This window comes from Elephas maximus, chromosome 22, assembly GCF_024166365.1.
Source record: "Elephas maximus indicus isolate mEleMax1 chromosome 22, mEleMax1 primary haplotype, whole genome shotgun sequence".
In the NCBI taxonomy this organism is placed as follows: domain Eukaryota; kingdom Metazoa; phylum Chordata; class Mammalia; order Proboscidea; family Elephantidae; genus Elephas; species Elephas maximus.
The window spans coordinates 24,732,592-24,755,806 of record NC_064840.1 but is presented as its reverse complement, the minus strand read 5'-3'; the positions used below and the strand labels follow the sequence as shown (position 1 = coordinate 24,755,806).

Sequence of the window (23,215 nt, the reverse complement as noted above, 5' to 3'; positions counted from 1 at the left end):
GCTTTCAGAATAGGCTGACACCAAAAACAGACAAACTGAAGATAGTTAAAATCACAAGTGCTCAGCAGGAATAAGGCTATAACTGTGTACTTACTAATGAAGTGGCATAAATTAAACCTAAAATGGCTGGATTTCAGTTTACTTGGATCCACAATTAATGCCCGTGGAAGAAGCAGTCACGAAATCAAACAATGTATTACACTGGGCAAATCTGCTGCAAAAGACCTCTCTTTAAAGTGTTAAAAAGCAAAGATGTCACTCTGAGGACTAAGGTGAGCCTGACCCAAGCCATGGTATCTTCAACTGCCTCACATGTGAGTGAAAGCTTGATAATGAGTAAGTAAGACTAAAGAACAGCTGATGCATTTGAATTAAAGTATTGGCAGAGAATACTGGATATATCATGAACTGCCAGAAGAACAAACCAATCTGTCTTAGAAGAAGTACAGCCAGAATGCTCCTTGAAAGTGAGGATGGTGAGACTTAGTCTCACTTACTTTGGAGAAACTAGCAGGAGGGACCAGTCCTTGAAGAAGGGCATCATGCTTGATAAAGCAGAGGGTCAGCGAAAAAGAGGATGGACTGACACAGCGGCTGCAATGATGGGCTCAAACATGGCAACAACTGTGAGGATGGCTCAGGATCGGGCAGTTTTGTTCTGTTGTGTATGGTGTCACTATGAGTTGAAACTGACTTGACAGCACCTAACAACAACAATGGATGCTAGAAACTGAGGGGCCATGACCACAGGGTGGTATGCTTTAAAATGTGACATGCTATGTATCTGAATCTCCTCTGGAGACGTTACTCAGGGTCCCTAGGACAGGAATCCCAAATAATCCAACATCAGGAAGATTGCTACCTGCACTGTGGTTATTATAATACTAAATTTTTATGTTGGGGATTTATAACCTAAGCAGAAAGATGGCAGAGTGGGGCAAAGGTGTGAGGAGCTAGCGAGTTATGCTTAAAAGAACCAAAACAGCCACGGGAGAATTACAATCAGGCTCCAAGTAAGAAACAGAACTTAGAAGAAAGGTTCTTGTCACGGGGCCCAGGGCCCGCTGACTACTAGATTTTCAAAGAGGTGGTACTGTTTGATAAAATGAGCTTTTTGTAAGAACATTAAAGAAAACCCGCCGTAAATTTGACTTTTGATAAAATAGCAGTATGCTAGATCAACTGCCCTAAGGCTGAGCATTCAAACTTTTCCAAACACCTAAAGCAGACTCTCATAAACACTTACAGCTTTCTTTAAGTTTTTCTTTATTTGCAGAAAGGCTGGAAAGAAGAGGTTTTAAGTCCACTTTGGCTTTCTGTAGCATTTCTAAAATATCCACCTTGTTTTCAGCATTATCTTCCAATGGTATAGGAGCAAAGTAATTCCCCGAGTTCTGTCCAGGAGAGAGGATGGCTTGCTCCAGACCTGGCATTGCAAATAAACATGTACATAATTAATTGGTCCCAACAAAGTATAGAAACTGCTCTTCAAAAGTACTGAGAGGACACAAATTAAAGCTTTTCATTATCCAGAGATCCTTTGACCTTAATGGACCCCAGACTAATGAAAACAGAACGAACCATGTCAGAGAAAGTTCAAGTTTACACCCAAAGCCAGAATCTGATGTCATGTTACCTGCAAGCCTCTCCAGTTCTTCATGTGGTGTTGACCCAAGACTGCTGGACCGGCTTCCTGATCGGCTCGGGTTAGAGAACCACCTACTGAACCGACTGGCAGAGACTGATCCTTCCCCCAAAACATCTTCTATTATCTAAAGGGAAACATAAAAGGAACTAAGACAACAGTCGCTAGGCGAAAAGGACACGAAAGCTCAAATCCTAAGAAAATGTCACTTACTTTCAAAACTTCCTTTGATGCTGTTGATCTGAAGGTAAACACCCTTAGAACTTAGCATTTTTAACACTTTTTAATTTACTTTTCTTCCTCTGTTGGGTCATTTCTGAGTAACCCAAACTTGGGTATAACCAACCACATACTTTCTAACCACAGAAAGTAAAGCCTGTACACCATAGAACGTGTTTTGGTTTTTTCCTCCTTGTCTCATTAGAAAACCCATACACTATCAAATGTTCTCAGAGGACACAGTTTCAGAATAAAAATCAGCACCAGAGTGAAGAATTCCACAGCTAAGGTGACGAAAAAAAAAAGTGGACTTCAATTAAACATGAAATATGGGGAGCTGATAAAGAAACTCCTGCTTCAAACTGGAATTTCATCCTAACAATTTCGGAAGTCAAAAGCTAAACGAGTAGAGTTTCTAAGTCAAAATTTAGAAAGTGTCAGAATGTGAAAGATTAACTTTTAATTGATCTCTGTGTTTGAACTGAATGGGTATTTCAGGTGTTTGTTTTAAAATCGACCTCCAGTAGTTCTCAGTTTAATAATAACCAAAAACCAAACCCACTGCCGTGGAGTCAATTCCGACTCATAGCGACCCTATAGGACAGGGTAGAACTGCCCCATAGGGTTTCCAAGGAGCACCTGGTGGATTCAAACTGCCGACCTCTTGGTTAGCTGCCGCAGCACTTAACCACTACGCCACCAGGGTTTCCAGTTTAATAATAAGAGCACTTAAATGATGTACCCCAATTAGAAATAACTTACTCAACACTATTATCTTATAAAAGAACTTCAATTACCAATTCTTAAAAACTAGATTTAAGCTATTTTAAAAACATGAATTTTCAATTCTACCCTATCATAAATCCAGCTAAATATCCAAACTGATCTTTATGCAGTCCTCTTATCAACATTTAGAAAAGATAAAGCAGATGTCAATCAAAAAATGAGGCACATCCATGGAGGTAAGGCATAGACTTTCATCACATCTGCATCAACTGATACACAGAAAACATGTTTTTTTCCCAAAAGCTGGTACATGGATGGCAAAGTCAGTAACTGTGTTTTAACTGAAGTCTGGAACCCATGGTTTCTAGTTCAGTTCATCAGGGGAAACTTAGATTTATTCTTCTGTTCCTACCTGGAAGAATTTTTTCATAACCTGCAACCCAAACTGAACCACAAAGAACTTCTTTTGAACAGAACAATAACAGATTTTAACTCAAGATTGCAATTCAACTAATGCTTCTAGTACTTCTGTTTTCAGAGAAATTACTCAGTGTCAGTCCCACTTCACCTGTAGACTCTCATACTTTAAATAACGCTGGCCTTCAAGCGCATTAATTTTGGAATAATTAAAGTATAAGAAGCACTACAAGTGAGGTTTCACTGCATACTCAAAATACAATCACCTTGGTGATAAAACAAGAATTATATGACAAGTAACTAAAAGCTATAGCTATTTTGATGTTAAAAGTCTGAAGTTCTACAAACAGCAAAATGATGGCTTCACACTTTAACTCCTCTGGTCATACTGTATAGGGTAAAAAGTCAGAAGACACACAGAAGGAACGTGAAAAAGCAAGGACACAAATATAAAGTATCTGGACATTTTACAGAAAGATGACAATGTGGAAAAAAACTATTTCCATAATTTGATCAGTGACCAACATACTTTCTGGCAGAGAGGCACAGTTCTATTATAGCTAAACCTGTTGCCGCTGAGTCGATTCCAACTCATAGCGACCCTATAGGATAGAGCAGAACTGCCCCATAGGGTTTCCAAGCAGCTCCTGGTGGATCTGAACTGTCAAACTTTTGGTCACCAGCTGTAGCTCTTAACCACTACGCCACCAGCGTTTCTATTATTATAGCTAAAGTATAGTTAAAGGAGTAGAAACAAAGTTAATTTTACGCACTTTTAGGAATGTCAATTTCAAAAAACTAAAGCATTTTAAACGGGAAACAAGTCCTAAGAGGTCATCTGGTCAGCGCTCATTTTTACCACATAGTACCGCAGAGCAAGCTGAGCCACTCAACCAGCAGTGCCCCCCTGCATGTCGGTACAGAAGGTCGAGACTAGGTCCGAGAGCTCTCACTTTTTGATCAGGCATCCTCAACTACACCTTTGTCAGCCACTGGCTGATCGAGGAGCCTGTGAACTCCGTTATGGTGTTTCAGCTGCACCTACGAGATGTTTAATAGCATTTTTGAAGGTGACCTATGACTATTAGTCTGGTCCTTCAAACAAAGGTACTTTTAGATAAGCCATATCCTCAAATTCATTTCATTCTGATCAAACAGACACTGAAATATTTTTGTTCTTTATGATGATTACTTGGTTTCAATGACTGATGATTTTCTTACTTTCCACTTTTATGGAAACTTCTATATTTTTATACTTGTTTCATTCCAGTTTATTGGTTTCTTTTTGTTTAAATTTCTAATGCATGCATTTAAGGCTGCACATTTTCTTCTGAGCGTGCTTTTGACTAATCACCAAGGTTTTTCTACGTCATATTCCTATTAATTGCGCTAAATAATTTAGGATTTCTATTTTTTTCGTAATTTTTATTGTGCTTAAAGTGCAAGTTCACAAATCAAGTCAGTCTCTCATACAAAAATTTATGTACACCTTGCTGTATACTCCTAGTTGCGCTCCGCCTAATGAAACAGCACACTCCTTCCCTCCATTCTCTATTTTTGTGTCCATCGGCCAGCTTCTGACCCCCTCTGCCCTTCTCATCTCCCCTCCAGATAGGAGCTGCCCACATAGTCTCGTGTCTACTTGATCCAAGGATTTCTATTTTGATTTCCTTTTTCTTCATTCAACATGTGCTAGACACTGTACTAAGAGGTGCATCGTATTTAAAATTAATTTTTAATGAGTTTAACTGATGTCATTTACATGTATGATTCAAATGTTCAGTCTGTATAGTTTTTTTTTAGCTGTCAACTTATTATCTAATGTATTACAATGCATGTGAATATAGCCTACATATATATTTCCTACTCATTCACTGTCTCCTCTTATGAAAGCTCTATGAAGACAGGAACTTTGTTTTGTTTACTACTATAATCTCAGTTCCTAGAACAATGCCCAGAACCTAGAGTTGCTTGATAATTATTTCTGAATGAAATAAATACAGTATTTGAGATTTCCTTTGTGGTCTAGTATGTGGTCAAATTTTATACACAAAACAGAGTGCATTCTCAGTTTGGTCTCCTCAGTTCCTGCTCTCCTTGCTTTATGCTTCAGAGGCAGTATAGCTGTAGGAGTTAAGGGCAGAGACTCTTAACTGAAACTGCATAAATAAGAATTCAGTTCCCACCACTCACTAGCTGTGTGACTTTGGGCAAGTTACCTAAACATTCTGTGCCTCTGTTTCCTCATATGTAACATGCCTTATAAGGGTTTTGTGAGGATTAAATGACTTCTTAGAGTCCTTAGGAAACCTGTGCACTACCAAATGTTCTCAGAGGACAGTGCCTAGAACTGCCTGAAGCAACAGTGCTGTGTGCAAGTGACCTACTGTTAACAGGGTTTGCACTTCATTTGGGTGTGCTCGGGCACAGCTGACTTTCGTAAGTACTCACATTTGGAGCTAAGTACAGGCCTCTAAAGTTTGACCTTCTACTGTGAAAATTTTGTACTATAAGAATTCCATCAGCATTCTAAGACAAGGCAAAAAAAAAAAAAAAAAGGGGTTTTTACATATGACCACCAAAAAAACCCTCTAAACCTGTTGCCATTAGGTCGAGTCTGACTCATAGTGACCCAACAGGACAGGTAGAACTGCCCCAGAGTGTTTCCCAGGCTATAATCTTTAAGGAAGCAGATAGCCATGCCTTTCTCCCACAGAGCTGCTGGTGGGTTTGAACTGCTGACCTTCCAGCTAGCAGCAGAGTGCTTTAACCACTGTCCCACCAAGGCTCCTTCTTTTGTAAGTAATAAAAAATTACTCGAAGGCTAAAAATTTGAGGGGACTACTAGCTAAGTTTTACATCAAGAAAATTAAGCTCACATCCAGATGGGACCCCTCTAATTAGAGTGAACCAACAGACTGTGGGCTAAGAGATGGACTATTAAAACTGCTGCCTAGGAGTCCTGACTCAGCAGATCTCGACGAGAATTTTAGGAAAAAAACTAAGTGACAGTTGCCCCAGCTGCCTCTGGCGTGCCACACTCCAGGTGATCCTGAACAGTGTTTGCAGAAAAGTGTGGTCTCAGACCGTGCAGGTCCATACTGAGGTAAGTTCAGAAAGTGAGTAAATGCTTAGGGACATTTATAGAAATTTGGCACTGCTGCAACACTGGTACTTTACTGAAGTATTGGTTCTCAATGGACTGGAGATAAACCCTGGCCCCTCACCACAAGAGAATTTGAGAAGTACTGCTGTAGAACTCACCTGTGGCCCTGTATCTATCAGTGCTATGCAGTGCCTGCTCACCTACTCTGTGTAGCCATCTTTTGGGGGTTGAGGAACAGCCAAATGACAAGGGAGACGGGTCAATGTTGTCTGCTGTCGTGCCCAGTTTTGTCTGCTCATGCAGGAATCTAACAAAGAGTAGTGATGGTTAAGGAGTACAGGAATTTAAGTCAACTCCCATGAGTCACTAAGTCTAAAGGACTGGTCAAACTTACCTGCTTTATCTAGTGTTGCTTTATATAATTTGGACATCTAGAGAGTACAGATTTTTTTGGTCAAGTGGTTTTTAAATTCTACTTTGTCAGAGTTCCATGCACTCTTTCAGGAACCATACAAACCCTCATTTCTGTGTGTACAGGTCACAGTTATATCTCTTCTCCAAAATTTTTGTGAGGATATGTTAATCACTAAATGTCTGAAGGGGGTAGGAGCAAGGGCGGGCCACAGTTGAAGATTTAGGGATGGCTTACTGTTTCTACTTTAAAATTCCAGAAAGACTAGACCTCAAGAGTTAAATGGCAACACCAATAGCATCCCAAGTTCCTTTTCACTAGAAAGTTTTTGGAACTGTCACATCACAAAAGATACCACTTAAACAAGCAGCCTTACTCAAGTCATGCAGGTCAGCATAACACTAATCGCCAATTACAAAATGCCACCTCCACACTAAATCTTTACAACAAATACTTGACTACTTCAAAACAAAAGCAGACAGTATTCTTAAACATCTGAAGAATTTTTAGTTCAATGCCACCAGCCTGGCAAAAAGTTAACTGGTACAGAGTTCTCACTTGGTCGTTTCCACTAAGCCTCTCAAAGCCAACAAAAATTCAAATAATATTTAAGAATAAAAGCCAAACAAAACAAAACAAAACACCCAAACCCAAAGCATCTACCAAACAACGCTTAAAGACTCAGGTCAGATTTAGCCATAAAAGTTACTCCATCTGTGATTTTGTGCTGCTACACTCACCGAAGCCAAGCACGGCACCTTATCAAGGTTAAAGAACTCATTAAAGTCAAATTCTCCTGGGGACTGCTCAGGCAAGACGGCGTCCCTTGGCACCTCCTGATCAGCAGCAGGCTCCTGTGCAAGAATGACCTCCACCTCATCCTCTTCGGCCACTCCTCCATTGCACTCGACTATGCCTGAAAGCAAAACCAGGACAAAAACAGTCTGATCAAGCTATGCGCTCCAGTCTTCCTCTGTGTACTCAGCCAGCAACGCACATGCGGAAGAGCCACAGATGACTTTAAAAGCAGACTTCTTGTGCAAGTACAGCACTTACAAAAGTAAAACAGTCCTCATCCTACGGAGCTAGAGAAGGAAAAAAGCCTTAATAACATGCCAGAACACCAACACAATGGGAGAAGATTATGACCCTCCCCTCGTCGATAGTTCATGTTTTCTACAGTGTGGTGGCTTCTTTTTCTAAAAGGAAACTCTTTTTTTTTTGAAAAGATAGTCTTTCTAAGTCCCTTATTAAACACAGAACCAAATTAAACTGGCTCTGCCTACGCCCATGCCTCTGCACCACGACAGCTTTAAAGGCAGGGTTCTGCTACCAAAGATATTATGTGGAACCAGGCTTGAGGGCAATTTTCACTTGCTGCCTACAGGTTGGTTGTAACTCATCCTTCAACGCAAAGCTCAAATGTACCTCCTCTAGGAAGCCTGTGCTGCCTACCCATTTTTACCCTATGCAGCAAGATTAATTGCTGCCTTCTCTATAATTCTTGTGTGACCTCTCGAAGCACTTACTACACGGTATTACAGTAACTCTCTGGTAGGACTGAGCCCTCTGGGGGCAGGTAACCCATTTTAATCTGCCTCGTCTTACTCTACAGTGCTAGCTAAACTTAAAACTCAGTAATGTTCAGTTGTTTTTAGGATGGAAAATATTTTAAGTGCTAAGTGAAGCTATCAGGTGCTAACATTTAAGGAATCTAGCATATTAGTTTTAGCCAGAGAGTATGGACAAAAAGGTCATACGACCTTGAATACATCCCACCTGAATTTAGAGACCATCTCAAAAATAGATATGACACACAAAACACTAATGACTGAAGACCAGAAGTGTTATGGGAAGACATCAAGGATATCATACATGAAGAAGTAAAAAGTCATTAAAAAGACCAAAAGAAGTAAAAGACCACAGTGGATCTCAGGAGAGACTTTGAAATTTGCTCTTGAGTGTAGAGCTAAACAGAAGATTTCAAAGGGCAGCTCAAGAAGACAAGGTACACTATTATAATGAAATGTGCAAAAAAGACCTGGAGTTAGAAAACCAAAAGGGAAAAACATGATCGGCATTTCTCAAGCTGAAAGAATTGAAAAGTCAAGCCTCAAGCTTTCTATGGTCAAAAAACTGAATGAAACAAGAAGCATCAAAAGAAGATGGAAGGAATATAGGTCACATAACAAAAAGAACTGGCCAATGTTCAACCATTTCATGAGGTAATACACGATCAAGAACCACTGATACTAAGGGAAGAATTCCAAGCTGCACTGAAGGCACTGGGAAAAACAGGGTGCCAGGAATTGACAGAATACCAACTGAGATGGTTCAACAAATGGGATGCAATGCTGGAGGCACTTACTCATCTATGTCAAGAAATTCAGAAGATAGCTAACTGAGTGGAAGAGATCCATATTCATGTCCATTCCAAAAAAAAGTGATCAAATGGAATGCAGAGATTATCAAACAATATCATAAATATCATATGCTAGCAAAATTTTGCTGAAGATAATTACAAAGTGGCTACAGCCATACATGACCAGGGAACTGCCAGAGGTTCAAGCCGGATTCAGAAGAGGACATGGAACAAGGGTTATTACTGCTGATGTCAGATGAATCTTGTCTGATTGTAGAGAATACCAGAAAGATGTTTACCCGTGTTTTATCGACTACATGAAGGTATTCAACTCTGTGCATCATAATAAACTATGGATAACATGAATGAGAATTCCAGAACACTTAATTGTGTTCATGTGGAACCTGTACATGAATCAAGAGGCAATTGCTTGAAGAGAACAAGAGGATACTCAGTGGTTTAAAATTGGAAAAGGTGTGTGGCAGAGTTGTATCCTTTTACCATACTTATTCAATCTGTACACTCCATGAAGCAGGACTATGTGAAGAAGACTATGGAGTCAGGCAAGACTAGAGGAACACCTATAGTATGCACACGGGTGACACAACCTTGCCTGCTGAAAATGAATACGATAAGCACTTACTAACAGTCAAAGGCTACAGCCTTCAATATGGATTATACCTGAACATAAAAGAACTAAAATTCTCAGTTGGACTAATAAACATTGTGATAAATGGGAAGAAACTGAAGTTGTCAAACATGTCATTCTACCTGGATCCATAATCACTACCCCTGGAAGTAGCAGCCAAGACATCAAACGATGTAGTACATTGGGTAAATCTGCTGCAAAAGACCTCGTTGAAGTATTAAAAAGTGAACATGTCACTTGATGATTAAGGTGTGCCTGACCCAGGCCGTGGTCTATTCAATCGACTCATATGCATATGAAAGCTAGACAATGAATAGGAAGACAGAACAAGAACTGACACATTTGAATTGTGGTGTTGGTGAAAAATACTGAATATACCACGAACTGCCAGAATCTGTTTTAGAGTAAGTACAGCGAGAATGCTCCTTAGAAGCAATGATGGCAAGACTCTGTCTTGCTAACAATGGACACATCGTTGGGAAAAACCAATTGCTAGAAAAGGACATCACGTTCAGTAAAGGAGTGGGTCAGTGAAAATGAGGGAAACCCTCCATAAGATGGATTGACATGTTGGCTGCAAAAATGGGCTCAAACATACCTAAGACTGTGAGGATGGCGTAGGATTGGGCAATGTTTTGTTCTGCTGTACATATAAAGTAGCCATGAGTCAGAGGCAACTAAGAACAACATGGACAAAAAATGAAAATTTCAGGGCAAAAAAAAATGTTATTCGGGATTTTTTTTAAAAAAAGAAAAATAAGTATTGAGAGATATACTTTTACTTGAAGAAAAGAACTTCCAAAGCCCTACCCTGCAACAGCACCGATTAGAAGAGCTGCCTGTAGCATCAAGACCACAACAGACATGATGTCATCCTAGCAAAAAGTCCTCAAAAGTTACTGCAGTCTTGTTACTCACCAGCCAGGATATTCTATCTAGACCAAGGTTAACTGCTAACTTCTGCTTTCATGCCAATAGCACTCCAAAAAACTAGACAGCAAAGCAGAGGAATACAATATCTGACAGGTTAAGCAGCTTGCTTATCTGAGGTCTCAATACTAGCAAGTGACAGAACAAAGCTTCGAGCGCAGGCCTGCACCCAAAGCTCTTCCGTCCTGCACTGGACGTATAAAGGCGCGCCTGCTCCTCCCAGGTGTGCCGGCCACCCAAGGGCCCTTAGCCTTCTGAGGGCCTGTGGCAACCAGTGAATCCATGGACAAGCCAATGGGCAGTCTCTCCAGTGGGACAGCACACGCTACTGCCAACGTCTAGAGGTAAATGCCATTCCTTAAAGGTTGGCGTTTACGTTAAAATGACTGCTGTGGTGGCAGGTACCACCACTTTACAAAGAAACTGAGCCTTAGAAAAAGTAAAACAATGCCATGTTTATATTCTTTTCCATTAGAGCAGAGCTTCTTCCTGACCCATTTTATCCACCAGAACCTACCTGCTCACTTTAGGACGGACAAGCAAACATTTTTGATGCAGTTTTATGTCCCAATTTAAGGGTGACAGCCAAAAGAGACAGTCTGTACTTTGCACATATATCTACAAAAGAAATCATAATATTTTTGCTATTCACTTTTATTTTGTGATGAGATGGGGACATCTCTTTAACAGAAAAATGGCTTTTTGGTGAAAAGCAGCAAGAAAAGTGCCCCACGTGCCTTTTTATGCTGGCTTTAAACTCTCTGGAAAGCCGGACTGGGCCTGACAACTGACAGTGGGTACGGGTGCATAAGAGTGCCCTAGAAGACCGATATAACGGGCTGTTTATTATGACAGACTCCAGAATCAGGTCCCATATAAAGATAACCAACGGCAAGTTTTATCGCATTGAAGAATGAGCGTATACTTTCGTCAGCATGGACGCAAATTTGAATTTTCTTTTCTATTAATGGAGAGTTTTAACCATCCCCCCACCCCCAATGTATTTTTTTCTGGTTGTAAATGTAATCCATATACAAACTATTTCATTCATCATGATTTATACACAGCACCTAGTACTGGGCCCTGTATATAGTGGGTGCTCAATAAATGTTTTAAAATAATGCAGACAAGGTTCACTACTACACTCCCAGCACTGAGTTATGTGCCTGCACAGGACAGCTACACAATAAGTTGAATGAAAAGCTGGAATACATACATACACAAAATGGGCTTAAAGGCACACATCAGCCCTTCCCTAGGGATAATCACCAGCATTTCAGTTTGTTCAGCTCCTTTTATCCTTACAGCCAAGGTGAAAACTATAGAGTACTTGCTTATCTTCAGCACAATGGCTAGAACAGCCCAGGAACCTTTTATAGTTAACAACGAGCAAACCAGTACAGGACACCTGGGTTGCCCCAAGGCTCTGCCATGAAACCTGTCCCTCCTCTCCAGGTTCCTAGATTTCTCTCCAGCCTCTGCCTCTTCCACTTGTTGATATAAGAATGACTAAAAGTTATGCTCCATCTCAGTTAAGAAAACATCTGCTTTTCTCACCAGAAGCCTGGAAAGGTCACATTTGCTGGTGTAGCTTTAGTCTCACTGAGAACGAGACAAAGGCATATCTCAAAGCCAATTTCAGACCAAAGTCGCCCAAGTTACCCATCAATTTCCTGCACTGCCCTAGTGAGGAATATGTAACAGCACAAAGATAATGGTAATGTCTACTGTATTTAGAGAGCGGAGCAGTGGTTTAGAGCTTGGCTGCTAACCAAAATGTTGGCAGTTTGAATCCACTAGCCACTCCTTGGAAACCCTACGGGGCAGTTCTGCTCTGTCCCATAGGGTCTCTGTAAGTTGGGATCAACTCGGAGGCAACTGGTTTGGTTTGGTTTTTTGGTACTGTATTTAGAAACTGTACACATAAAGGCAAGTAATGAGATTTTTCCCTTCTTTTCTTCCAAAGAAATTCCATTAGCTTATTATGCTTAAATTTGTCTTAGCCTCATCATAATTTTAAGGTGGCACTGCACAAACACTCATGTATTAAAATGGCTTTCTTCTTTAGCTGCCTGGTATCTGCCAAAAGAAAGCTTTTTTCCCAATTAAACCTGAAGGCTGGAAGGAACTAGAACTTAGTAAGTCCTCACTAGGCTGGGCTCTGATGTGTACATTTGATCTTCAATGCTAAATAAAGGTAACCTTAATTTTATGAAATAGGCATTGTCTTCATCCACAAAGAACAAGCCCACCTTTAGTTGTTTCGTCAAAGATAATCCCTTTATGTAAGCAGCAGCTCCAGTACTCAAAACCATGGCTGGCCCACCTGGCTCTTCACCATGGTTCTGCACTGCCTCTTTCCAAGACCATCAGCCCAATGCTGGCCACCTCAGAGCCAGGTTACCACCTGTGAATGGACCCCCACTCTGTACCGGGCATAACGTACATTAGCTCTGGCTCTGTCAGTTTAGCAAAGGAGATAATTTACCTTCTTTGAGAGCTGAAAAACTAAGTTTGGAAGAAGCCAAGGCATTTAGAACTGACCTGGGAAAGCCTACCACCCTGGTGAAGAGAGTGGGCCCTGAAGCCCAAACCATCTCCTTCAGTTCCCACCTTTATCGTGTACTTCCTCAGTGACCACAGACAAATCACTTACGCTCTTTTAGCCTCTATATGCCCATCTACAAGATGAGAACAGAAGTACCTACACCTCACAGGGTTGTAAGAAGTAAACAGGATTATATAAAAAAAAACTTTTACCACTATGCATAGTACATAACTGCTCAATAAGTGGGACCCCTTACCATTTTACTACATATTTCCTATGTCTGAGGAACCCTTTTGTGTTTTCAGAAACTAACGTGAGGCTTTGCTGTTTAGCACTGTAGGCAGAACAAGTTGAGGAGACACTACGTTCTACACTTACGAAGTCACATTTTTTTTAATGTGCCATTTCTTAATATCTGGTGCCCATGCCCATTCCTAAGCACACAGGAAGCCAATAATGATGACAGTGAATTTTCCTCCCAAAGTTTGTGCTGACCTTCCTTCACAGAGGCTGTCCGTCGCCTTGTTCTTTTTCTCCCTTTGTGATCTTCTTCTAGTATCTTATCATCAAAGCCAGTAAGCTCAATGGTTTCAGACTGACTTGTAGGTCCAGCTGAGAACCATTCTGGTTCTTCTTCCGTGTAAGAATCGTTTCTTCTACGCTCGCCAAAGACTCGCTTACTATCCCCAAACTCTCTCTGGAAAAGTACATAATGCAACATAAAAATAAGATTCTAGTTAAGGCATTTCCACCCGAATCAAGGCCTTGATAAATTAAATAAATCTCAAGAGTGAAATGAAAATACTACGCTGCAGACTTGAAGCCCATCACCACCCTTCTCCCTCCAGCTCTATTTCTCTGGCTGGTTTAAGAGTGGGCTCTGTTCATCCAAGATCTCAGAAGTAACCCAGTGCAAATGAAGTGACTAGAGTCCCCAAGCTCATGAAATGCCAAAGGGTCTAGAAGACAAACCCTAAAACGCTTGTCCTTGTAGTCCCTCTCACGGTCTCTGTCTCTCATGTCCCGAAGGTCCTTATCACTAAGACGGTGATCCTTCTCAAAGCTCCGGGCAGAGATTATTCTCCCACTGCCAATCCTGCGTCCACCAATTAGGCGAAGCCCATCACTGTCTTTCTCCAATGGGCTTCCTGAGTGCCGGGAGCTAACGGCAGCTGTCACGTGGCAGCCTCCTCCAAAGCTTCGTCTCTGTGGACTGAGAACAACATCTAAGTCGTCTTCTTTCACACGCTCTCGTGGATCTGTAAAGATGCAGAACAGAGGAAGTTAGGCAAACCAACAGGGGCATTCTTCCTATGCGTGGGGTGTGTCCGTGATTAGGAGAAGGAGAAGGGTGTGGAAAGATTGGGTTTATCAACAGAGTAACATGTACATCGTATATTTAATAAGAATGAGCCTTTTGCTTTTTCTCTTTGAAGCCATGAGTGTACTTCACTATAATTGACTTTCCATCCTTAATCTCTGCAATGAGTGAGTCCTCATCTATGCAATTATTAACAAATTTTTGTCAACTAAGGATCTCACTGCGTGGTACAAAGGGTTAAGCACTCAACTACCAGCTGAAAGACTGATGGTTCAAACCCAGTTTACTGATAAGGACATTTTTTTCCCAAGGCCTAAAACTCTCACAATAAAAGAATGAAGCCAGCAGTCAACAGCACATCCCCAGCTTTGCCAAACCCACTTCTAAGTGACTGTATGCTCACCTACTATCCTACGTGCCAGAGAAGGCCGGTCTGTATCGAGCTCTTTCTTCAGACTTTCCACTGGCGAGCTCCGCCCTGAAGCTGGGTAGAGAGAGGCATGCCACTTCTCAGGGTCCCAGACGCCATCGCTGCATGTCAAAAGGTATTAACAGTTAGTACTTGGTACCTATGAATCACATGTGGTCTAACTTCTAAACTTCTTCAGGCAAAAAAAGCTATGGAAATTCCTTTACAATAAAAGATTTTATGGTTACCTTCAGGATGGTTACTTCTTTTAAGACAAAAACAACTATTAATTCAATGATACTTGTATTGTTGTTCACGTATCACCAATACTCACCTATAAGCCAGTGGTCTGTGCATAAGTGAAACACTCAGACCACAGAGCCTGGGGTGCATATCACCATATCGCTGCCTGTCCTACTCAGAGGGACACTCCATAAATATTGATTACTTAGTTTACTGAAGAGTAGTACAAGCAAACCCCCCCTTAATTGTCTCACCAAAAACATTTCCTAAAATGTTCTGACGTGTGCTTTTCCAGAATTTCTGTGCACAGGCTCAGTTTTTTCCAGAAACAGGACCCTCAACCAAACCCATTGCCGCTGAGTCAATTCCAACTCATAGTGATCCTACAGGACAGAGTAGAACTACTCTATAGGGTTTCCAAGGCTGTAAATCTTTACAGAAGTAGACTGCCACATCTTTCTTCCACAGAATGGCTGTGGGTTCATACCACCAACCTTCTGGTTAGCAGCTGAGCATTTCAACCACTATGCCACCAGGGCTCCTCAGAAACAGGACAGACAACTCTTAATAGACTAAAATTTGTGGTTTAAGTTTTATTTTGTTATTCACTCATTAACAACAGAGTGGCAGATAGTATAGTGTGCAGACCTGAGAAGCAGCTCTGGAGCCCAAAGATCAAGTTCTAGCTCTGCCACCCACCATTGGGGCAATCCTGAAAAAGTTACCGAGCTGCATCCTTCAGCTGTCTGCAAAGAGGACTTCCCCAAGCCCCAGGTCAGACTAGGTCTTGCTCTGAACCAGCACAGTTCTCTGTACTCGTCCTCCACAGCGTGTAATGGCTGTGCTGATAAACTCTTAAAAGTATGTAATTGTCTCCTATCATAGACCAACATCCCACGAAAGTAGGGAGTATTTTTATTTATTTATTTTTTATTGTGCTTTTTTTTTTTAGGTAAAAGTTTTCAACTCAATTTCTCATATAAAACTTTATACACATATTGTTAGGTTACCCTAGCTGTAATCCCCATAACGTGACAGCACACTCCCCCTTTCCACCCCAGGTTTTCTTTGTCCATTCAACCAGCTTCTATCCCTTTCTGCCTTCTCACCCTTTCTCTGGACAGGAGCTGCCCATTTAGTTTCGTGTATCTACTTGAATCAAGAAGCACACTCTTTACAAGTATTATTTAATGTTTTATACTCCAATCTAATTTTTGTCTGAAGAGCTGGCTTTAGGAATGGCTTTAGTTCTGGGTTAACAGAGTCCAGGGGCCATAATTTCAGGGGTTCTCCTTTTTAGTTTTTTTTCTAGTCTCAGTCAGACCACTAAGTCTGGTCTTTTTATGTGAATTTGAGTTCTGTAGCACAACTTTCCTCCTGCTCCGTCAGGGACTTTCTGTTGTGTCAGGGTGGTTATTGGTGACAGCCGGGCACCATCTAATCTAGTTCTTCTGGTCTCAGGCGATGGAGTCTCTGGTTTATGTGGCCCTTTTGTCTCTTGGGCTAGTATTTTCCTTGTGTCTTTGGTGTTCTTCATTCTCCTTTGCTCTAGGTGGGCTGGAACCAATTGATGCATCTTAGATGCTGCTCCTAAGATTTTAAGACCCCAGACGCCACTCACCAAAGTGGAATGCAGAACATTTTCTTAATAAGCTTTGTTATGCCAACTGACCTGGATGTCTCCAGAAACCATGGACTCTAGACCCAGTAGAGAGTATTTGACAGCACCAGGTGGTGTCCACCACGTGTCTATAAGTTGGTGGTACTGTGGTGGCTTGTGTGTTCCTATGATACTAGAGGCTTTGCCACTGGTATTTCAAATACCAACTGGGTCACCCTTGTGGACAGGTTTCAACGGAGTTTCCACACAAAGACAGACTAGGAAGGACCTGGCAGTCTAATTCTGAAAAAAAGTGGCCAGTGAAAACCTTATGATACAGTTCCAGAAGATAAGCCCCTCAGGTTGGAAGGCAGTTGACATATGACTGGGGAAGAACTGCCTTCTCAAAATGGAGTTGACCTTAATGACATGGATGGAGTCGAGCTTTAGGGACCTTCATCTGCTGATGTGGCATGACTCAAACTGAGAAGAAACAGCTGCAAGCGTATATTAATAACTGGAACGTGGAATGTATGAAGTATGAATCTAGGAAAAAATGGAAGTAATGAAAAATGAAATGGAATGCATAAGCATAGATATCCAAAGCATTAGTGAGCTGATATGGACTGGTATTGGCCATTTTGAATCAGACAATCATATGGTCTACCCTACCGGGAACAACTTCAAGAGAAACGGCGTTGTGCTCGTCATCAAAAAGACCATTTCAAGGTCTATCCTGAAGTACGATGCTGGCAAAGATAAGATAATATCTATATGCCTACAAGGAAGACCAAGGGTTGGCAGTTCAAATCCGCCAGGCGCTCCTTGGAAACTCTGTGGGGCAGTTCTACTCTGACCTATGAGTCGGAATCAACTCGATGGCACCGGGTTTTTACAAGAAAGACCAGTTAATACAACTACTATTCAAATTTATGCACCAACCACTAAGACCAAAGATGAAGAAACTGAAGATTTTTACCAACTTCTACAGTCTGAAATTGACCAAACATTCAATCAAGATGCATCGATAACTACTGGTGATTGGAATGTGAAAGTCGGAAACAAAGAAGGACTGGTAGTCGGAAAATATGGCCTTGGTGATAGAGATTCTATAGGTCGCATGATAGAATTTTGCAACACCAACGACTTCTTCGTTGCAAGTACCTTTTTTTCACCAACATAAAAGGTGACTATGCACATGGACCTCACCAGAAAGAATACACAGGAATCAAACTGACTACATCTGTGGAAAGAACGATAGAAAAACTCAGTATCATCAGTCAGAACAAGGTCAGGTGCCAACTATGGAACAGACCATCAACTGCTCGTATGCAAGCTAAGTTGAAGAAAATTAGAACAAGCCCACAAGAGCCAAGTACAACCTTGGGTATACTCCACCTAAATTTAGAGACTATCTCAAGACTAATGGTCAAAGACCAGACGAGTTGCAGAATGACACCAAGGACAGCATACATGAAGAAAGAGGTCATTAAAATGACACAAAAGAAAGAAAAGACCAAAATGGATGTCAGAAGAGACTCTGAAAGTTGCTCCTGAATGCTGAGTAAAGTGAAAGAAAGAAATTATGAAGTAAAAGAGCTGAACAAAATATTTCAAAGGGCAGCCCAAGATGACAAAGTACAATGAAATCAGCAAAGACCAGGAATTAGAAAAACAAAAGGGAAGAACATGCTTGGCATTTCTCAGGCTGAAAGAACTGAAGAGAAAATTCAAGGCTGGAGCTGTAATACTGGAGGATTCTACAGGGAAAATACTGAAAGACACGGGAAGCAACGAAAGAATATGGAAGGAATGTACAGTTACTGAACCAAAAAGATTTGGTTGACATTCAGCCATTTCAGGAGGTAGCACATGATCAAGAACCGGATGGTACTGAAGGAAGAGGTCCAAGCTGCACTGAATGTGTTGTCAGAGAACAAGGCTCCAGGAATTGACGGAATACCAACTGAGATGTTTCAACAAACGGATGCAGTGCTGGAAGCCCTCACTCGTCTAGGCCAAGAAATGTGGAAGACAGCTACCTGGCCAACTGACTAAAGAGATTCATATCTGTACCCATTCCAAAGAAAAGTGATCCAACAGAATGCGGAAATTATTGAACAATATCATTAATATCACACGCAAGCAAAATTTGGCTGAAGATCATTCAAAAGCAACTGCAGCAGCACATGGAAAGGGAACTGTCAGAAATTCAAGCCAGGTTCAAAAGAAAACGTAGGACCAGGGATATCACCACTGATGTCAGACAGATCCTGGCTTAAAGCAGAGAATACCAGAAAGATGTCTACTCAGTGTTTTACTGACTATGCAAAGCATTCGACTGTGTGAATCATAACAAATTATGGGTAACATTGTGAAGAATGAGAATTTAAGAACACTTAATTGTGCTCATGAGGAACCTGTACTCAGACCAAGAGGCAGTGGTTTAAACTGAACAAGGGAATACACTGCATGGTTTAAAGTCAGGAAAAGTGTGCTTCAGGGTTGTGTCCTTTCAACATATTATTCAATCTGCATGCTGAGCAAATAATCCAAGAATATGGACTATATGAAGAAGAACAGGACATCAGGATTGGAGGAAGACTCATTAACAACCTGCAATATGCAGATGACACAACCTTGCTTGCTTAAAGTGAAGAGGACTTGAAACACTTACTGATGAAGAGCAAAGAGCACAGTCTTCAATAGGAATTACACCTCAACATAAAGAAAACACAAATCCTCACAACTGGACCAATAAACAACATCACAATAAACAGAAAAAACATTGAAGTTTTCAAGGATTTCATTTTACTTGGATCCACAATCAACGCCCGTGGAAGCAGCAGTCAAGAAATCAAATGACATGTTTCATTGGCAAATCTGTGCAAAAGACATCTTTAAAGTGTTAAAAAGTGAAGACGTCCCTTTAAGGACTAAGCCTGACCCAAGCCACGGTGTTTTCAATTGCCTCAAATGCATGTGAAAGCTGGACAAGGAATAAGAAAGACTGAAGAAGAACTGATGCCTTTGAATTAAGGTACTGACAAAGAAGGTTGAATATACCATGGACTGCTAGAAGAATGAACAAGTCTTTCTTGGAAAAAGTACAGCCAGAATGCTACTTAGAAGGCTGAATCATTCATCTCAGAAGGGACCAGTAGCTGGAAAAGGGCACTGTCTCAGTTATCCAGTGCTGCTATAACAGAAATACCACAAGCAAATGGCTTTAACAAACAGAAATTTATTCTCTTGCAATCTAGGAGGCTACAAGTCCAAATTTGGGGCACCAGCTATAGGGGAAGGCTTTCTCTGTCAGCTCTGGGGGAAGATCCTTGTCATCCATCTTCCCTTGGTGGAGGAGCTTCTCAGCCCAGGGGCCCCAGGTCCAAAGGGCATGTTAAGCTCCCAGTGCTTCGTTCTTGGTGGTATGAGGTCCCCATGCCTCTCTGTTCGCTTCTCTTTTATAGCTCAAAAGAAATTGGCTTAAGACAGAGCCTAATCTTGTAGATGGAGACGTGCCTCGTTAACATAACTGCCGCTAATCCCATCTCGTTAATATCATAGAAAGAGGATTTACAACACATATGAAAACACATCAGATGACAAAATGGTGGACAATCACACAATACTGGGAATCATGGCCTAGCCAAGATGACACATATTTTTGAGAGATACACTTCAATCCATGACAGACATCATGCTTGGTAAAGCAGAGGGTCAGCAAAAAAGAGGAAGACCCTCAATGGGGTGGATTGACACAGTGGCTGCAACAACGGGCTCAAGCATAACAATTATGATGATGGTGCAGGAACAGGCAGTGTTTCGTTCTGTTGTACACAGGGTCGCTGTGAGTCAGAACCGACTCGATGTCACCTAACAACAGGCATGGTATTTGCCACATAACAGATACCAAATGAACATTCCTTGAATAAATGAATAATCTCACAGTTTCAAACTCCTTATCAATAAAGGCGATAGTGGTTACCTCTTCAACAGTGGTTGTGAGGATTACTTGGAGTTTAAGAGCTAAACAAATTTTAATTCTTTCTGAGACAAGAGAAACCACAGAATGAGAGGTTCTCTCCACTTTCTTCTTTTTATTGCTATGACTAGGCACAATGTCATCCACTTTGGAATAAAAGCCAATATGTCTGCCCATGACAACTTTAATTTATGCCATGAAGTTATACAGTTATAACAATAAAATTCAACTTGAGGCATAAGAAGGCTTGAGAGCTTTAAAGAAAATTCCAGCTTATCTCAGACTTTTGAAAAATCTAATCAACTGGAATAGCCATTATTCAAGTATCTCCATCAAGGGGAAAGTGGCAAGATATCCAGGTTTATCAAGCCTTCTGAATAGGCCATATACAAATTAAAGAGTATGTCTTACTCAACCAAGGAATTAAACATAATAGATACTTTATACATTGAAAACGTGGACCAATATGAACCATCCACCTTTATATTTATGAAGTGACTAAGGTGACAATATAGGATTACTATAATAGTAATTTTCAGTGCATTTTTAGCTTTGTTGTTGTTGTTAGGTGCTATTGAGTTGGTTCTAATTCATAGCGACCCTATGTACTACAGAATGAAACACTGCCCGGTCCTGTGCCAACCTCGCAATTGTTGTTATGCTTGAGCCCATTGTTGCAGCCTCTGTGTCAATCCATCTCATCGAGGGTCTTCCTCTTTTTCAGTGACCCTCTACTTTACCTAGCATGATGCCCTTGTCCAAGCACTGATCCCTCCTGGTAACATGTCCAAAGTATGGGAGAGGAAGTCTCACCATCTTTAGCTTTAGTCTTCTTACATCAAAGCATTTACCTCTTATGAAGGAGCCCAAGATGCAAAGAAGGTAACCTGAATGGCTGAATGGCTGAATGACTGTATATTTGGTGGGAGGGGCAGCAAAAGGGCTCTGAGCACTTCTGGTCCTCCTCCCTGGGACAGGCCCTTGAGGAAGTACCCTTAAAGCATCATGTAAAAACCACAGGTAGAGAGAAAAGACCCTGGTGAGGGTTCCTGGGTTCAAGTCTTAGCTCTGTTTTCGGGCTATGTGGCTTTGACCAAGTCAATTTCTAGTTTCAGCTTTATTACCAGTTAGTTGTCCTTAAGAGTCCCCTGTGGTTCAAAATCTTTGGATTAGTGGTTAAGGCATGAAATTAATGAAGAAAATGCAATGAGATACTGTTTTATCACATTCATGGCTTATTCCCAATGGGCCCGTGTGGAAGCCCAATGTCATAATCTGCTGAAATCCCCCTACCCGTAAGTCTACCAAAACCCCTCAAATAATATAATTCTTAATTTACCAAGTTTGGTGTAACAAAGTTAATGACTAGAAGCACACACCCTCATACCTGTCGTATTTTTCAGAGAGGCATGAAGGCCTCTGTTTCGAATGGGGATGTTCTTTTATATCCAAGAGCTCCTCCTGAAAAGAGAAATCAAATGATTTAGAATCAAATTGCTCAGACCACACATTCTCAATTTATTTTTGTCCTGAGTAATTCTGAGTGTCTACCTGAAGGATTTCAAATAGTTATTTATTTTTACCTTGACTTGTCCCAGAGGAGCCCTGGTGGTGCAGTGGTTAAGTTCTGGGCTGCTAACCAAAAGGTGGGAGGCTAGAACCTACCAGCTACTCTAAGGGAGAAAGATGTGGCACTCTGATCCCATAAAGATTTACACCCTTAGAAACCCAATGGGGCAGTTCTGCTCTGTCCTGTAAGGTGCTATGAGTCGGAAATCAACTCGACAGCAATGGGTTTAGTTTTTTTTTGGTTTTGACTTGTCCCAGAAATGACTAGAGTCAGATTCAGGTTCTTATAAGCAGCTCAGCAGCATTGTCGAATAACTTAATAGTGATCAGTTTCTTGCTAAAACACCTTTCTCTCATAAAGAGCTATTCCCTATGGCTATTTTCAGCAACAATGAATACTCATCAAGGCACAGAAACTTCAGCCATTCATAAAACCTCCAACTAATCTTACCACTCTTCAGTGCCATTAAGATGCCAACTAACAAAAAACCAAAGCCCACTGCTGTTGAGTTGATTCCAACTCAACTAACAAAAAACCAAAGCCCACTGCTGTCAAGTTGATTCTGGCTCAACAAAAAAACCAAAGCCCACTGCTGTCGAGCTGATTCCGACTCATAGCGACCCCACAGGACAGAGTAGAACTGCTCCACAGAGTTTCCAAGGAGCGCCTGGTGGATCTGAACTGCCCTAGCACTTAACCAATATGCCACCAGGGTTTCCCCAATTAACAAATGGATGGCTTTTTTTTTTTTTTCCTGTATATTAGAATTGCAAGAATAAAACAGCAACCCACAGCTAACATCACTCCTAATGATCAAAAACTGAAAGCTTTTTCCCTAACATCAGGAACAAAACAAGGAGGCCCACTTTTGCCACTTCCATTCAACAAAGTACTGGAAGCTCTAGCCAGAACAATTAGGCAAGAAAAAGAAAAGGCATCCAAATTGGAAAGGAAGAACTAAGACTAGCTCTATTTACAGATTACATGATCTTACATACAGAAAATTCTAATGAATACACACAAACTATTAGTGCTAATGAACAAATTCAGCATAGCTGCAGGATACAAGATAA

At 41.1% G+C, this 23,215-nt stretch overlaps 1 protein-coding gene across 4 annotated transcripts in view; it reads right to left on the bottom strand.

Annotated features, from left to right (window-relative positions):
• The window catches only part of EIF4ENIF1 (eukaryotic translation initiation factor 4E nuclear import factor 1), a 48,598-nt gene that overhangs the window by 13,553 nt on the left and 11,830 nt on the right, over positions 1-23,215 (bottom strand). For all 4 annotated transcript variants that reach the window (XM_049865323.1, XM_049865326.1, XM_049865327.1 and 1 more), the window contains exons 3-9: positions 21,960-22,033; positions 14,739-14,866; positions 13,987-14,273; positions 13,510-13,711; positions 7,266-7,441; positions 1,637-1,772; positions 1,247-1,426 (exon numbers count right to left, since the gene is read on the bottom strand). In XM_049865323.1, the coding sequence (XP_049721280.1) occupies positions 1,247-1,426; positions 1,637-1,772; positions 7,266-7,441; positions 13,510-13,711; positions 13,987-14,273; positions 14,739-14,866; positions 21,960-22,033 (1,183 nt within the window). The remainder of the gene's footprint in view (positions 1-1,246; positions 1,427-1,636; positions 1,773-7,265; positions 7,442-13,509; positions 13,712-13,986; positions 14,274-14,738; positions 14,867-21,959; positions 22,034-23,215) is intronic.